The 18,352-nt window shown below is 44.6% G+C and overlaps 2 protein-coding genes across 5 annotated transcripts in view; one reads left to right on the forward strand and one right to left on the reverse strand.

Annotated features, from left to right (window-relative positions):
- The window catches only part of LOC137438834 (polyadenylate-binding protein 4), a 27,229-nt gene extending 21,974 nt beyond the window's left edge, over nucleotides 1-5,255 (reverse strand). The window contains exon 1 of one of the 4 annotated variants that reach the window (XM_078767312.1): nucleotides 4,746-5,255. In XM_078767312.1, coding sequence (XP_078623438.1) covers nucleotides 4,746-4,938 — 193 coding nt within the window. In that variant the 5' untranslated portion in view covers nucleotides 4,939-5,255. The remainder of the gene's footprint in view (nucleotides 1-4,745) is intronic. The other 3 variants (XM_078767311.1, XM_078767313.1, XM_078767314.1) reach the window with 3 other exon arrangements.
- A 205-nt stretch (nucleotides 5,256-5,460) lies between these two features.
- Nucleotides 5,461-17,614, forward strand: RPL11 (ribosomal protein L11). Its single transcript, XM_068134232.2, has 6 exons — nucleotides 5,461-5,526; nucleotides 6,688-6,853; nucleotides 6,962-7,068; nucleotides 17,018-17,149; nucleotides 17,274-17,384; nucleotides 17,538-17,614. The coding sequence occupies exons 1-6, from the start codon at nucleotides 5,521-5,523 to the stop codon at nucleotides 17,565-17,567; spliced, it is 552 nt and encodes a 183-aa protein (XP_067990333.1). The 5' UTR covers nucleotides 5,461-5,520; the 3' UTR covers nucleotides 17,568-17,614.
- Nucleotides 17,615-18,352: the final 738 nt, after the last annotated feature.

The raw sequence follows: 18,352 nt of genomic DNA on the forward strand, positions 1-18,352 counted from the left end.
GCATTGCAAATCGTCATTGCCAGGCACCGAAGGGGGCTCGGCAAAGACGCACGCTGAAAGGGAGTACTCAGTTTTCACTCTGTTGTACACCGCACCTTTCCTATGCCATCTCCAGGCATTGCAAATCGTTATTGCCAGGCACCGAAGGGGGCTCGGTAAAGACACACGCTGAAAGGGAGTACTCAGTTTTCACTCTGGTTGTTTTCTTGTTTGTTACTTGCCGGAAAAAAATTCCGGCAAGTATGTTGATCTGTTCGTTTGTTTGTTACTTGCCGGAAAAATTTTCCGGCAAGTATGTTGATCTGTTCGTTTGTTTGTCTGTCTGTTTGTCTGTCTGTCTGTCTGTCTGTCTGTCTGTCTGTTTGTCTGTCTGTCTGTCTGTCTGTCTGTCTGTCTGTCTGTCTGTTTGCAGCACTGCGTCTACACCGTTGCACGTAGAATCGCCAAACTTTGCACACATATTGGTCTTGCCCTGGAATAGACTGTGCCCAATTGATGACGTCATCAGTCACGTGGTTCGGCCGCCATCTTGGAAAAACCGAAAAACTTTGCACCTCCATATCTCCGAAAGTGCTGAATAGAAAAAATTGAGACATGGCTCATTGTAAAGAACTCTCCATGGGGAATAAAATATGTTAATGATGACGTCATCAGTCACTTGGTTCGGCCGCCATCTTGGAAAAACCGAAAAAATTTGTACTTCTGTATCTCCAAAAGTGCTGAATAGAAAAAATTGAGACATGGCTCATTGTAAAGAACTCTCCATGGGGAATAAAATATGTTAATGATGACGTCATCAGTCACGTGGTTCGGCCGCCATCTTGGAAAAACAGAAAAATTTGCACCTCCATATCTCCGAAAGTACTGAATAGAAATAATTGAGACATGGCTCATTGTAAAGAACTCTCCATGGGGAATCAAATATGTTAATGATGACATCATCAGTCACGTGGTTCGGCCGCCATCTTGGAAAAACCGAAAAACTTTGCAATACCACATCTCCAAAAGTCCTGAATAGAAAAAATTGAGACATGGCTAATTGTAAACAACTCTCCACGGGGAATAAAATATGTTAATGATGACATCATCGGTCACGTGGTTCGGCCGCCATATTTGTCCTAAATGGCCGATAAAAAAGTAAATTCCGGCAAGTCCTCGGTCTCTGACCGATTTTTCATCTGTTTGTCTGTCTGTCTGTTTGCAGCACTGCATCTACACCGTTGCACGTAGAATCGCCAAACTTTGCACACATATTGGTCTTGCCCTGGAATAGACTGTGCCCAATTGATGACGTCATTGGCCACGTGGTTCGGCCGCCATCTTGGAAAAATTTTGCACCTCCATATCTCCGAAAGTGCTGAACAGAAAAAATTGAGACATGGCTCATTGTAAAGAACTCTCCATGGGGAATAAAATATGTTAATGATGACGTCATCGGTCACGTGGTTCGGCCGCCATCTTGGTAAAACCGAAAATTTTTGCACCTCCATATCTCCAAAAGCACTGAATAGAAAAAATTGAGACGTGGCTCATTGTAAAGAACTCTCCACGGGGAATAAAATATGTTAATGATGACGTCATATGTCACGTGGTCGGCCGCCATCTTGGAAAAACGGCAAAACTTTGCACCACTATATCTCCGAAAGTGCTGAACAGAAAAAATTGAGACATGGCTCATTGTAAAGAACTCTCCATGGGGAATAAAATATGTTAATGATGACGTCATCAGTCACGTGGTTCGGCCGCCATCTTGGAAAAACCGAAAAAATTTGCACCTCCATATCTCCAGAAGTGCTGAATAGAAAAAATTGAGACATGGCTCATTGTAAAGAACTCTCCACGGGGAATAAAATATGTTAATGATGACATCATCGGTCACGTGGTTCGGCCGCCATATTTGTCCTAAATGGCCGAAAATAAAGTAAATTCCGGCAAGTCCTCGGTCTCTGACCGATTTTTCATCTGTCTGTCTGTTTGTCTGTCTGTCTGTCTGTTTGCAGCACTACGTCCACACCGTTGCACGTAGAATCGCCAAACTTTGCACACGTATTTGTCTTGACCTGGAATAGACTGTGCCCAATTTATGACGTCATCGGTCACGTGGTTCGGCCGCCATATTGGAAAAACCGAAAATCTTTGCACCTCCATATCTCCAAAAGTGCTGAACAGAAAAAATTGAGACATGGCTCATTGTAAAGAACTCTCCTTGGGGAATAAAATATGTTAATGATGACGTCATCGGTCACGTGGTTCGGCCGCCATATTTGTCCTACATGGTCGATAAAAAACAGTACATTCCGGCAAGTCCTCGGTCTCTGACCAATTTTTTTCTTGTTTGTTTGTCCGGACGATATCTCAGCCATCCTTTGAGCTAGGAAGCTGAAATTTCGGCACAATAGTGAGCAAGTCCATGCTCAAAACGGTATTTTTGGTTTTTTGATTAATCAATTAATTGAGGAGTTATTTAATTATTAGCGATTAATTAAGTACTTATTTAATTAATCAAATTTCCTTTCTCTTCTGACCATTAACTCAGGCACCTTTTTAGTTAGGAAGCTGATATTTGGACATGCCAATGACCAGGTGATTTGCTGTAAAGACTATTTTTGATATATTAATTAATCAATTAATCGATTAATTATTTAATTATTCGATTAATGACTAAATTTTTTTTTTTTGAAGTTACAGATTCTGATGAAATGGTGGTGGTTTATGTGTTCTGTGACCGAATTGATTAATAACGTAATTTTTTTATTGATTATTATTTATTTATTTTCATTATTAATCATTTATATATTTTCTTTCTCATTTGGCCAATATCTCAGGCACATTTTGAGCTAGGAAGCTAATATTTGGACATGACAATGACCAAGTAATGTGGCTATCAAGGATATTTTTGATTTATTGATTAATCATTTAATCGATTAATTATTTATTGATTAATCAATTAATTATTTTATTTTTTATTAATGACTTATTTAATTAAATTTCTAAAAGATACATCTACAGATGAAGCACTAGTGGTTTAGTTTTGCCATTAGCCAATTGATTAAGAAAATATTTTGTGATAATCTTTTATTGATTTTAATTATACAATTAATCAATCAATTAGTGTACACCTCTCCCTCCCAATGCAGCCTCTATGAGCTGCACTGCGGTATTGCCAGGCGCCAGAGGCGCCCCGGCAATGCTGCGCTGTAGGATATTTAATTATTTGGCATGGGGGCGGTGTACTTTGAATGTATGTGTACTTGTAAATCTTTTTTTTTTCCAAGAAAGATCAATGAACACCTTCAGGATATTGCACCATCAGTTCTGTTTCGTGATTTTTCTTCTTCTTACTCAATTACCTTCTGCCCCAAACCTCCCTCACCCAACCCACACACTCCATTTCCTTCCCTCTCCCCACCTCCATTTTATTGTGCCATATCCCCTTCTCAATTGTTTACGCCCCAGTCACACCGGGCCTGCGACCAGGTTACGACCTAGCTGCGACCAAAAATTTTGTGAATCGCAGGCAAATCGTAGAAAGAGCGCGCGACTGGTCGCAGAGGTCGTGGGTGATTGCCAGAGCAAAATCAGTCGCAGCAAGTTCGATGGTCATGTTCAAAACTTCTGACCTGCGATTCCAAATCGTAAGAGGTCGCAGACAGCTCTTACCAGGTACCACCAGTCGCGCATGGACGCACCACCAGTCGTGCATGATCGCGGGTCAAGTAGTCGCACGATTGGTCGTGCTACTGGTCCTGCCACCTGACGATTGGTGGTGCCACCTGTCGTTCATCCTCACGATCGGTAGTACGAGCGTTCGCAGGTCGCCACGATTGATTGTCCGAGCGTTCGCAGGTCGCCACGATTGATTGTCCGAGCGTTCGCAGGTCGCTACGATTGATTGTCCGAGCGTTCGCAGGTCGCCGCGATTGATTGTCCAAGCGTTCGCAGGTCGCCACGCCACGATTGATTGTCCGAGCGTTCGCAGGTCGCCACGATTGATTGTCCGAGCGTTCGCAGGTCGCCACGATTGATTGTCCGAGCGTTCGCAGGTCGCCACGATTGATTGTCCGAGCATTCGCAGGTCGCTACGATTGATTGTTCGAGCGGTCGCAAGTCGCCACGATTGATCGTACGATTGGTCGCTGATCGCCACCACTATTCGCACGATTAACTACGATTGATCTTGCGATCGATCTTCTCCAATCGTTGGTGATCGCACAACCACGCGTACCACCAATCGTACGATGATCCCTACGACCAATCGCCGTTTGCGATCGCAAATGGAGAGCGCAGCAAACATACATCGAGTCATTGACGATTGGTCGTACCTCGGCCAGATTGCCATCAATCGCACGATCCAGTGTGACTGAGGCCTAACCCAACCCCACTTCGTGCCTACGTAATAAATACTATCCCTTATATGAAAAAATAGACCCTTATATGAATGAATCTCCATAAAATATCAGATTATAAGGTGTTTCTTATTAATCCCGGCACCAGTAATTCTACTTTAATCGGCCATGTTGGTGTAATAGTAATAGTAATGGACACGTGCGTCTCTTTGCCACGTCTTACGACACACCAAAGGGCCCACGGGCAGGGCGACAACACGGTCGCGCATGGCGACGACCTCGAACATACATACAGCACCCGAGCTGTCGCAAGCACCGAAAGCGCGTGGGGTCCGAAGGTCAACAACAGAGAACCGGAGCGGCGTCGTGAGCGGATACAATGGACGAAACGTGGCTTACCGTCGGCAGGCTGCTGGAAGTTCACGTAGGCGTATCCGAGAGAGCGACGGGTGATCATGTCCCGACACACACGAATGGACAAAATTGGTCCCGCAGGAGAGAACTTCTCGTACAACATGGCCTCGGTCACGTCCTGATGCAGGTCGCCGATGTAGAGCGATGCCATGGGATAGCTGGGCCCGGCAGGATTCATGGTGGCGCAGACGTACACTTCCTGCTGACGACTTCGGGCCTAGATCAGGCTGCTTGCGTGGCCTCCTCTCGTTACCGGCTCAACTCGTACGCCGTAGTCTCCCTCAACTGCCTTGGCACCTACCACGATATTTCTGGATTTTTGTTGAGAGTTTTGCTATTTTTTTGTTAGTTTTTTTTAAAATTTTTTGGTGTTGTACTGACGAGCGCACACGAGGAAGGCGCCGCACGCTACTCTCCTCGGCGCCGAAAGTTCGGAAGGAAGTTGCGTAAGAAACCTACGTCACGTCCGCTCATGCGCAGTAACGCGAACTGTATGGATGATACGTTCCAAAATCGCGCGCAAAACTTGGAAATTAATTCCTCTGAGCAACATTTTATCTTCATATAATTTCCCAGCATTATTGTCTAACCTTAAAACAACCACCTTTGCACAAAAATCGCTCGATTCAGCAAATACAATGCGCGATGACGTCAGCCCGACGGTTGTAAAGTTGCCACGTCGCCGGAAACGTACGGAAGTTGTCATGACGCACTGATCGAGGCGGCTCGACTAGATTTAGGCCTTTCCGGTGCAGGCAACATGGTGGTAAGCATTGAACGCGGCCGTTCGTACAATCGATTGCCATCGTGCTTGACAGGCAAAGCTTTTTGATCATTTCTCGTCGCATTTGCTTTGTTAAATGCCTGCTCTTGATTTCCTGATGTCATTTTCACGCGTGTTGGACGTGAAAGTTATAATCGAGCTGGTCTTGCGTTGTGCTTACGCGTCGTTATGCGGTTTAAGGGATTGTAGTTGAGACTTACACGTGCCCATAAAATGGATGTGAACCTGTTTCGATGCAGAAGAGGACGTACTGACTCGGTGGTGCTTCGTCGGCCCTTTTCCTAAACCTCTTGCATTATAAAGGAGGCGTTTGCGAGGGGATATGGTAGAGATGTTGGCGATAATGAAGGCTATAGACAAAAGAAGTAACAGAATAATGATTCAGCAGAGTCCAGGAGTCATAAACTTGAGAGTAAAGAAGAGTGGAGTTAAGTCGTTGGTGTTGTTCCTCAGCCTGCCACACTTTCCTCCTCCCTTGCCCTCTTCTTCTTCCTCCCCCAATGAAATGAAGCCATTGACGAGGATCGACTGATTTATTTAATTTGATGTTTGTGTAGCGCAGGCGTGATGGGCCAAATGGCCAACTCCCACGTGGATGTTCCTTATTATACACGGCCTCGGTTAGGTGGGAGGGAGGCCTTGGCATCTTGAGGATCTGCGAGCATATTTGGCACATGAGGGTCTATCTGGATCGGCTATTTTAAATGCCTGAGTTTGTGAGATGTACATCTGCCATTTATATTTTTTGGGGGAGGGAGAGAAGCTTGTGAGGGAAGACAAATATGAGATTTCCATGGTGATGTAGTGAGTTTTTAGTGTCTTATGGGAGGTCTTAACGACCTCTTGGGTCAACTCGGCATAGAAGTGATGAGATGACGCAGGATTGGGCCTTTGTGCTACGCATTTGGCCTCCATTCTAAGTGGTAACGAATGGTTTGTTTGGAAACGATGGTGAATGTTTCTGATGGTTGCCATGGTGTTTGTTACAAGGTAACCAACGTAAAAAAAAAAACGTCAGGTAGTTAAACTGTGTCCTGGTCCTGCAGGTGCAGCAGACGGTCCGAGTTGGGATCTGAGCAATATTTGATCGAATAACTTTGATGTGCGATCTTATGTTGGTCTTTGTTCCTGGTTTGATTGCAGAAAGAGAATAAAGTTAAGGAGGTGGACAAGAAGGAAAACCCCATGCGAGAACTTCACATCCGGAAACTCTGCCTCAACATCTGTGTGGGCGAGAGTGGTGATCGACTTACTCGAGCAGCGAAGGTTTTGGAGCAGCTCACCGGACAGACCCCGGTCTACTCGAAGGGTGCGGCTCCTTTTATGGTTCCTTTTTTTGTGGGCTTCTTCCTGCAGTGATTTTGTCTCGTGTACGGCTTTACCGCAACTGGTACTTTATCTATTTATTTTCACGCAGCACGGTACACTGTCCGCTCATTCGGGATCCGAAGAAACGAGAAGATTGCCGTTCACTGCACGGTTCGTGGAGCCAAGGCTGAAGAAATCCTGGAGAAAGGCCTGAAGGTACAGGAAGGGGTCTGCCTTGTCGTGAGAGGTTTATTTAGCCTTTCAGGGGTAAGGTGGCTATCGGGGGAATGGGGAGAGATGCTAAGTGTGGTTTGGGAATAGTGGAATGATGAGGTCAAAATCTCCACCGTGGTGTACAGGTATGTGAATACACGAATGACCCTTCCATAAGCTCCTTCGGTATCGATTTTTTTTTTTTCCGATGTCGATATATCAGCACGCTCATACTGGTGTATATTCGAGTATATCGATATCAACAGGTTTTTGTTTTTTTTACGTTGGTTCCAAAAATATGTAATGGGCCATTACGTATTCATATATGACGTATACATCATTGACACATGATAATTCACGTCATACATCATGCACTCGATCTTTACAGCTAATGGCAAAAAACATTTCCGTATGATAGAGAATTTGGCTGATAAAGACAGTAATAGGGGAGTGGGGTGGGTGAGTTTTGTCCTTTGCGTACCTTATTCTTGCAGGGTAATTTGTAAAGACAATAGCTACAACAACAACAAGATGCATTTTACGGCCATTTTCCCTGCTAGAGCGTGGGTTAGCCTTGCGGTCCCCATGACAATCTTCTCCATTTTGCCCTATTTTCTGCATCTCTCCTTGTTAACCCCTTTGCCCGCATTTCTTCTTCCACCATCTTTAGCCAAGTCTTTCTCGGTCTTCCCCGTCCTCTACTTCCTTCTACATTCATTTTCATCACTCTTCTCAACCAGTCAATTTCATCCTTCCTCAACACATTACCAAACCATCTCAACCTGTTCCTCTTCACAGCATCAATCACAGGCTCTATTCCCAGCATCTTTCGCAATTCATCATTTGTCTTCCTCTCTCTCAACGATACTCCACACATCCACCGAACCATTCGCATTTCCACCCTTTCCAACCTTCGTTGCTGCTCTACGTTCATTACCCATGTCTCGCTCCCATAAATCATAACACTTCTCACACATGCAGCATACACCTTTCCCTTCAGCTTCAACGACACTCCCCTCCTCATCAGCACGCCACTCAGTTCCCGAAACTTCTTCCATGCACATCTCACTCTAGCAACCGTTGCCGAGTCTGATCCACCTTCTCCATTCAGCATGTCTCCGAGGTAGCAAAATGCTTTCACACCTTCCAGCTTCACGCCGTCTCCAAGATCCAACTCAACATTTCCTCCATCTGCAGCTCCCTCTGTGCACACCTTACATTTGAATGCAGCTGCCACACTGGTTAATGACCCTCAGACCACTACATTTTGATGAACCCACTCAGCGCACATTGTACATTGAATGGAGATCACTCCGACACCCTTCCTGCACACAGCACATGGCCACTTCCCAGTTCTTTCCACCTCACCACATGCTTTACCACCTGCCATCACCTTCGTCGTTCCGATATTCACCTTCAGACCTTTTGTCTCCATACATTCCTTCCACTTGTTCATCTTTTCCTTCAGTCCATCCTTACTTTCCGCAATCAACACCAGATCATCTGGTTACAACAACTCCCACGGTAAACCCTCCTTTACGTTCTGAGCCAGCACCTCCATCACAGCTACAAATAGTAGTGGACTTCGTACCGACCCCTGATGCACTCCCACCTTCACCTCGACTCACCACTGTTCCCGTCCTTCGTCCTTTCAGCTGTGCGCACTCTCTCGTACATTCCCATCACTACTCTGATCAACCATTCCTCCACTCCTAACTTCCTCAATGCCCATGTCAATACTTCGCGTGGAACCCTATCGAATGCTTTCTCCAGATCAACAAACCCAAGAAACAACTTCTTCCTCTTCTCCATGCACTTCTCCTGCAACTGCCTCACAAAAAAGAGCGCGTCTGTCGTTCCTCTTCCTGGCATAAATCCAAACTGCATTTCGTCGATCTTCACTTTCTGCCTTATCCTCCTTTCCAACACCCTTTCCAATACCTTCATTCCATGCTCCAATAACTTTATCGCTTGGTACGAGCCCCACTCCAGAGGGTCACCTTTCCCCTTGTATAGAGGGACGAGGGTACTCAGTTCCCAATCCACTGGAATGCGGCCTTCTTTCACCACCAGATTACAGATCTCTGTCATTCTCTTTACACCCCAACTTCCTGCTGCCTTCAACATATCTCCCACAACTCCCGGCGGCCCTCCTGCTTTTCTACTCTTCATAGCTTTTATCGCTTCCTCAACTTCCTTCTCAGTTATTTTCTCTGCCGGTCCTAAAACTGGGTTACTCTCGATGTTGCCATCCCATTCATTCTCTGTATTCAACAGCATTTCCATATATCTTTTCCATCTTCCTTTAATTCCATCTGGGTCCACAACGATTTGTCCCACTTCATCCTACAAGCAACTCACCCCCATCACATCACACCTCTCTCGCTATCTGCTTTGCAATCCTGAATACCGCTCTCTGACCCTCTTCCGAATCCAAGTGTTCTTCGAACATTTTCCTACATGCTTTCTGCGCCTTTGCTACCTCTTTCTTTGCAGCCTTCTTGGCTGCCTTATAACTTTCATGCTCTGCCTTTTCTGACCCCGTACCCCTCACCTTCTGCCACTCCTTGAACTTCTTCCTCTTCTCGTCAATCCTCTTTCCAACTTCATCCCACCACAATGTTTCCGAGTGCCTCGGTGGTCCTTTTGTCCATCCACATACCTCACCAACGGCTCCCAACAGACTATCTTTCATTGACATCCAACCACTTTCAAGCTCAACCACATCATCCTCGACCCTACTCAGCCTCTCTTTTAATGCCTCCCTTACTGTCACCTCTTTCAACCTCCACACCTTCATTCTCGGTTGGTACTTCACCCACCGAGCTCTCCTCGCACCTTTCACCCTTATGTCGCAGACAACCAAGTGGTGCTGTGAAACAGCCTCCTCCCCCGGGATCACCTTTGTGTCCTGGAGGTGCCCCCTATCTCGCCTACGCACCATCAGGAAGTCAACGGTTGTCGTCGACCCACCTGACGTGTATGTAACAAGCTTATTATCCTCTTTCTGGAACTGAGTATTACAAATCAACAAATCAGCTCCATCAGCAAACCCCAAAATCCTTTCACCTTCTCCATTTCTCACACCATATCCGTAACCCCCATGAACTCCCTCAAAACCGTCCATACTCCTTCCCACATGTCCATTTAGGTCTCCTCCTACCACAACAACTTCCTCATCTTTCGCGTTTTCCATCAGCTTCTCTATCGCACACCAGAACTTGTCGTCCTCTTCATCGCTCCGACCAATCTGCGGAGCATATCCCGAGATGACGTTCACCAAGAGCTTTCCAATCATCATTTTCACCATCATCAACCTATCACTCACTCTAGTCACACTCACCACACTGTCTACAAACTCCTCAGAACACAGGACACCAACACAATTCATTCCCTCCAGGCACCCTTGCCACACAAACTTGTATTTCTGTCCCTGCCTACCCTTCACGATTCTCACACCACTTCCCTTCCATCTCGTCTCTTGCACACAACATATGTCCACTCTTCTTCTGACCAATACTTCCACCACTTCTCTTGATCTCCCTGTCATTGTCCCTACATTCCAGGTCCCAAACCTCAGAAACCGATCTCCACTTCGGGCTGTACCCTGCCCATATGTAGTTGTAATTGTCATGGTTCTCTTTTTGAGGCAATGTTTTTATGGCCGGATGCCCTTCCTGACGCCAACCCTCTTAATCGCCTCTTACGACACGCAGGGATACGGCGTACCTATTCTAAACCAGGGTACACACCAAGACAATAGCTAGCTCAGTAAATATTGCATAGCACGCGCAGGACTGGCCTGTGAAAATGTACACCGAGATTGGCACACGAGACGACGACATGTATGGTATCGGTAATCGGACAGGGCGATAATCCCAATTTCTGTAATCGGCACAGGTCGATAATCCCAATTTCTGCAATCGGCGCAGGCCGATAATCCCAATTTCTGCAATCGACGCAGGCCGATAATCCCAATTTCTGCAATCGGCATGGGCCGATAATCCCAATTTCTGCAATCGGCATGGGCCGATAATCCCAATTTCTGCAATCGGCACGGGCCTATAATCCCAATTTCTGCAATCGGCACAGGCCTATAATCCCAGTTTCTGTAATCGGCACAGGCCTATAATCCCAGTTTCTGTAATCGGCACAGACCGATAATCCCAATTTCTGCAATCGGCACAGGCTGATAATCCCAATATCTCTAATCGGCACAGGCCGATAATCCCACAGGCCGTTAATCCCAATATCTCTAATTGGCACAGGCTGATAATCCCACAGGCCGTTAATCCCAATGTCTGTAATCGGCACAGACCGATAATCCCAATTTTTGTTATCGGCAAAAACCAATAATCCCGACATTGGTAATCGGCACAGGCTTTCTAAAGCACACCTGATTCATATAAAATAACCATTCACTTCTATGCTGCTGAGGTTAAAAGTTACAAGCGTTACGCCTAGGTCCCCCGTCGGGGAAGAAATGTGAGTTGACAAAGTGGAAGACGCAGAAAACATGCTATGACATTATATTTCGCTCACAAGGTGGTTCAGACATACACGGAGGCGGCCATCTTGGATTTTGACGTGGCGACCCAATTTTCAATAGCGTTCTTCCTTATGCCTAGATGCACCCATACACCAGATTAGAAGTTGGTACCTCGCTTATTGTCCCCCGTCGCACAGCGTAGCGAAAGGGGGACTATGGCTTTCCCCTCCGTCCGTGTGTCCGTCCGTCCGTGCGTGTTTGCGTGCGGGCGTGCGTAAGCGAAGGACCGCATTCAAATTTGGTGTGTGGGTGCAACCCACGTCAAAATCCAAGATGGCCACCGCCATGTATGTCTGATGCCATGTATGTCTGATGCCATGTATGTCTGAACCTTGTGAGATGAATATCTTGAAAAATAAGTGAAGTACCAACGTCTAATTTGGTGTGTGGGTGTATCTCGGCATAAGGAAGAACGCTATTGAAAATTGGGTTGCCACGTCAAAATACAAGATGGCCGCCACCATATATATGTCAACCTTGTGCGCGAAATATCTTGAAAAATAAGCGAAGTACCAACTTCTAATTTGGTGTGTCGGTGTATCTCGGCATAAGGAAGAACGCTATTGAAAATTGGGTCGCCACGTCAAAATCCAAGATGGCCGCCGCCATGTATGTCTGAAGCCATGTTTGTCTTTCTGCGTCTTCCACTTTGTCAACTCGCATCACTTCACCGAGGGGGACCTAGGCGTAACGCTTGTTTTTCAAGATATTCTGCTCACAAGGTTCAGACATACATGGCGGTGGCCATCGTGGATTTTGACGTGGCGACCCAATTTTCAATAGGGTTCTTCCTTATACTGAGATACACCCACACACCAGATTAGAAGTTGGTACTTCGCTTATTTTTCAAGATATTTCGCTCACAAGGTTCAGACATATATATGGTGGCGGCCATCTTGGATTTTGACGTGGCGACCCAATTTTCAATAGCGTTCTTCCTTGTGCCTAGATACACCCACACACCAGATTAGAAGTTGGTACTTCGCTTATTTTTCAAGATATTCCGCTCAAGGGTCAGACATACATGGCATCAAACATACATGGTGGCGGCCATCTTGGATTTTGACGTAATTCGAATGCGGTCCTTCGCTTACGCACGGACGGCCGGACGGACACACGGACGGAGGGGAAAACCATAGTCCCCCTTTCGCTCCCCGGTGCGGAAGGGGGACAAAAACCTACTGTACTTTCTTCCTGGCCAAGTAGTCTTGACGTCATATGGTCCAGGTGTAACCAAGTGCGTCAAAGCATCAGTTAAATTAATTTTTCCACATTTCAAAGGCAGGCCAAACACTATTTTGGGCCTCCGTTCAAAGGGTTACATTTCACATGCAGTCTTTGCCTGCCTATTATAATATAACACGTTGACTAAAAGGAAAGATTCATTCACTGCTGCTTCTGCTGCATATGACAACAACCGAAAATGTCTCATCAAACAAGGCATAGAAACTCGTCTTTCTCAAAATGAATCTGAGCCTCATGGACTTTAAATATTATAATTCTTAAATGTGGCATTTTCCATATTTTGAACTATCTGAACACCGGTAACAAGGTACGGTAATGGTTGTGGTTTTAACTCGTGCCCCCACTCATGTGGTGATACCACCATTTATAACACTGGGTCAACAGCCAATCGAGTTTCCTTCTGCATGAACGATTGTTCGGAACAGAATCCCTTTGTGACCGACGCGGGCTCCTTGTATGGTATTTTGTATAAAACTTGCTTTTCAAATGACCAGGCAAACATGAAACGCTTGATTTTAGCTCCGTCAATAGCTTATCCATTTATCACACGGTAGCTCATCGTTCATTTTAAAATGACAGGCTGCTGTGCTGCGGGTAAAATGTATTGATTCACAGCTATTCAATAACGTTAATCGTGGGCACGGCACCGATCCGGCACGGTATCCACTTCATGTGTGCACAATGCTTTATGACATCATTAGTTACCTCCACCACCAAGGGTGGATGGAGTTTATGTTTTCACCCCTGTCTGTTAGTCTGTTACTTGCAAAATCGAAGATTTTTCAAGTATATTGGTCGGTTGCGTTTGTTATTCTGTTTGTTTGTCACCGGCCTACAGGTCACAATTCTTAACCGATCGTCATGAAACATCACCAAGTTGTGGAGGTCGTCACAATTGAGAAGCCTATTGATTTTGAGGTCAGATTTCTAAAAACGCCATTTTTCATCCGATTGACTTGAAATTTGAACAGCATTTGTATATTGTCACTAAATTGGAAAACTACATATTTTTGAGGTCAAAAGTCAACTCGAGGTCAAACTTCCAAAATCATCAATTTTCATCTGAAAAACCATCAATTTTGATCCGATTGATTTAGAAGTTGAACAGCATTTGCATCGTGTGCGGCGTGGTTAATCACTTCACTGAATTCACTGAATTGGGAAACAAACTATTTTTGAGGTCAAAAGTTAAACTTCTGAAATCCTCCATTTTCATCTGAAAAATCGTCACTTTTCATCCCATTGACCCGAACTTTGATCAAGATCGTCAATTTTAATCTTGATGAAATGGACAATTTCATGGATCAATGGCAACCTTTTTTGGGGAGGGGGGGAGGGGGGGGTGGATTTTGCAAGTATCGTGCTCTGCATGGCGTCTTCTTGTTTGTTTGTCTGTGAACAAGATATCTCAAAAAGTTGTGGACAGATTCAGACGAAATTTGGCAGAGATGTAGTGTATATGACACGGTCGAATTGATTAGATTTTGGTGATCTGGATTCGGATTCGGCTATTAGAATGTTTTAAGTGAGTCTTCACCATTGGGAGATGGGGCCAAAAACGATACATAGCAGGATATCTCAAAAAGTTATGGACGAGTTGTGACAAAACTAGGTGCATAAATTGGTTCGGTGACAAGAACAAACTGATTGGATTTTGGTTCAGGTCTGGATCCAGATACGACCTGTCAGTGGGATACAAAACGTAAACTGTTCACCTAGCGGAGGTATGCTCTCTACTGAGGGCCATTCTAGTTACCCTCGCCAGAGGAGAGGGTATTGCATTTGAGTCTGTCTGTTTGTTTGTTTGTCCGCACAGAATAAATATGATTTTCTCTGCAACCGTTGGTCCGATTGACAGGAAATTGCACCTTAGGTGCAACTCCACCTGTAGATTTAAAAAAATGATAATTATGACTATGTCACGTTGTTCGGCCGCCATCTTGGAAAAAACGAAAAACTTTGCACCTCTATATCTCCGAAAGTGCTGAATAGAAAAAATTGACACATGGCTCATTGTAAAGAACTCTCCATGGGGAATAAAATATGTTAACGATGATGTCATAGGTCCTCCATTATGACGTCATAATACGACAAGTACAAAACTTCATCCAATCAAGATGAAATTTCTTGAGCATAATCTAGGAATAAATTAGTTGGGGAAAAAAAATAATGATGTCATCGGTCACGTGGTTCGGCCGCCATATTTGTTTTAGCACAAAAGCCTTAAAAACCACTGAAAATGCATCCTGGTGAGGGTTTGCAATCTCTGATTGCTCTTTTTCTTGTTTTAATCTGCAATGGAAACAGCCAAATTTGAAGTTGTCTTTTGCAGCTTCTTTTAAGAGTAAAGAAGTTGGAGTTTTCTTTTTTCTGATATTGAATTGATATGATGTATTTTAGGATTGTAAACCCTTTTCTTCGATTTGTTGGTGATATACCAGCTTGCTGGGCTAGTGGGCTAGCCTGGTGTTGGCTTAGCGGCTAGGGTGCCAGCTTAGGATCCTAGGATCCTGGGTTGGAATCCCGGTCGATCGCTGAATTAACGCCAGGGGGGTTGACTCAGCCTGTCATCCTTCTGAGGTCGGCTAATTGAGTACCAGTTCACTGGTAATCTCTGTTTGTCGTAAAAGGCGACAAACAGGGTTGGCGGCAGGAAGGGCATCCGGCCGTAAAACATTGCTTCAAAAAGGGGACCAAAAAAAACAACAACCACGGTGCCCGAAAAAGGCCAACCCCTGCTTTGCGGGGAAAAATGGCTTCTAAAGGTGGTTTTTATACCAGCTTCTGTTTTGTTGTTTTTTTTCCCCTGTACTGAGTTTTTCAGTACAACGGTTATATTCAAATTTCCAATATCGATATGAAAAATTATACTGCTATAACCGGTATATTGATATGCAGAAAATAGGGCAAAATGGAGAAGATTGTCATGGGGCCCGCAAGGCTAACCCCCACTCTTGCAGGGAAAATGGCCTTAAAATGCCTGTTGGTCCCTGCCCTTTAACTTTGCTTTGTCATTAACTTGTGTGATTACAAAAAAAAAATCGCATCCTTGTCTGAAGGAAGTGGTTCAGTTTGGCATTTTAAAAATGAAATGGGCAAAGCCTAGAAACCAACAAAACCCATTGGAACTACCCTTTGGGACTTTTTTTTAATGGGATATTGCCTGCCACAAAGCCAGAAGGCCACTCGAGGTGGGGGCTACACAAAGAAAACAAAAGCAGAACAACAAGCCCCTTGGATTGAAACAAGACAAATGTAAAAAGTTGTCTTCACAGAACAAAAAGGGCTGGGAGGGGTGAGCTAGTCTGCTTCGAGACAACAGTGCCTCTACCCCCATTTTTGGTGGACTGCTAACCAAAGCTAACGAGCGCAACCCACCAGGGTTTGAGATCAGAGTTGTCCTTCTCCTAGGCAGACTGCCGGCCAAAGCTAATGAGTTCCACTAAAAACCTGGGGTCGGCACGAGAAGCCATGCGGTAGGAGTTTGATTAGGAGAGGCTATCTGAGGCGCAGACCATATGGGATATTTTATGGATGAGTTGCTGAGTTCTCCACCACCTAACCCATTGACCCCAAAACTACCCCTTGGAAGTACTCTTTCAAACTACCCTTTCGAATTACCAATAAATAAAATAATGATTTCATTGGTAGTTGCCCTCATCTTACATTAAACTTTTGTGGCCTTTGAGTTTGGGTGGGGGGATGTTTGTTTCTGGCTTTAGGACCCTCCATCAGTGTTAACATTGATCATCGTCAAACTTTTTATGGGTACGATTGACTCCATTCTGCATCAGTTTTATTTTATTCCTGACCGGTTTCACCGGAGGGCACTGTGGGGTTTCTCTCCGTCTGTTCGGCGCACCTGTGGTTTTCCAGACTTCTCCCTCATACCATTTAACATATTCAACTGAAACTTGGCACATGGCTTTATTATAAGTTACAGAACAAGTTTGAGTTTCGGGGCATTTCGCCAATTTTCCACAGAATTATGTCCTTTTAAGACTTAGAAAATATCACAAATTGATGTATTGTTTTGCACATAAGCAGTACGCATGTTTTTGCTTCATGCATGTACATCAGGTTATTGTAACCGGTAGGGTGACATGTATTGCAAAGCAATTCTCACTGTGTGCTTCTTTTTTATTTAATTTTCTTCAGGTTCGTGAGTACGAGTTGAAGAAAACAAACTTTTCTGAAACTGGCAACTTTGGCTTTGGAATCCAAGAACACATCGATCTGGGAATAAAGTATGATCCCACCATCGGAATATACGGACTGGATTTCTACGTGGTGAGTCGACCCCTGCAATTGGTAGCGCGACCGATCATTGAAGGTTATCTTGGTTTGAACAAGTCGCTGAAGTACTAAATGTGTCGGTTAGTTCCAACGACTGATTGACATCCGGTATTTGCAGGTCTTGGGCAGACCTGGGTTTTGTGTTGCCGACAAGAAGAAGAAGAAGGGACGCATTGGCTACAAGCACCGCATTTACAGGGAGGAAGCCATCCGCTGGTTCCAGCAGAAGGTAGGCTTTAATTAAAACGTGCTTTTTGGGGTCCATGCAACAAAACCTTTCACCTGTTGTGAACTTGTTCCAGTAACAGAATTCAAAACAACCTTTGTTTAAAATCCATGGAATGGGATGTAACCATGTGTGTTGGTGTTGTTGTCGTTGCAGTATGATGGAATCATTCTTCCTGGAAAATGAAGTGCCCTTTTTGGAGCTGATCTGATTAATAAAATATTTCCTGTTTATATGGCTTGCCTTTTGTGTGCGTCATTTATCACCTTTTCATCGTTGATTTCTCATACCTGTACATCTCAACGTACATAAAAAGGTGGTTGGGGAGTAAGTCATCCCTCAATTGTATTGTACTAGCAACGGTACCTGCCCTATGGGCGGGGCTTCAATTGGGAGGCCCAAATGAAAAGGCAAAATATCAGAAATTGAAGGCTTTTTTTATTTTAAACGATTCATATAAACATCTGTTGAATCAAATCACACGCAAATCATCAAAATCTAAACAGTACATGGCGCCCATTTTGAAAAAAAGATTGAATTCTGCAAAACAGAAGCGGCCGCTACACCTGTTTCTCTGTTGCTTTGCACTCACTGCCGTGTTACTTCGGAGCCGCACGTTTATATAGGAAGAGTTCGTCAGGAGTCGATCTACTCTCTCCTGGTACGTAGAATAAATAGTATTTGTAGAATTTCAACAAAAGCCACATCACTGTTCATATCGGTAAATATTATTCCAACGTGTTTGGGAAAATTGGAAAAATTCGCAAAAACAATATAGCCTATTTTACTCCCCAGGGATCCCAGGAATACCCACCCAAAATATCGTTGCTCGGTTGAGCCGTTTTTGCGGTACCTTCGAACGGACGGATGGACATTTGGTGAATTGTAGTAAGATGGGATGCTCTTGTGGGAGATGGTTCATCTGAATGAGTTTGAGATTATTTTAATTTGAACCTCCAGTTGGTTCTTGC

This window comes from Myxine glutinosa, chromosome 13 (assembly GCF_964187855.1).
Source record: "Myxine glutinosa chromosome 13, kmMyxGlut1.1, whole genome shotgun sequence".
Lineage (NCBI taxonomy): Eukaryota > Metazoa > Chordata > Myxini > Myxiniformes > Myxinidae > Myxine > Myxine glutinosa.

Excerpts from the sequence above, each read along its gene's own strand:
- RPL11 (XM_068134232.2), top strand. Across the intron at positions 7,069-17,017 it reads TCCTGGAGAAAGGCCTGAAG|GTTCGTGAGTACGAGTTGAA; the intron begins GTACAGGAAGGG and ends AATTTTCTTCAG. Across the intron at positions 17,385-17,537 it reads TCCGCTGGTTCCAGCAGAAG|TATGATGGAATCATTCTTCC; the intron begins GTAGGCTTTAAT and ends TTGTCGTTGCAG.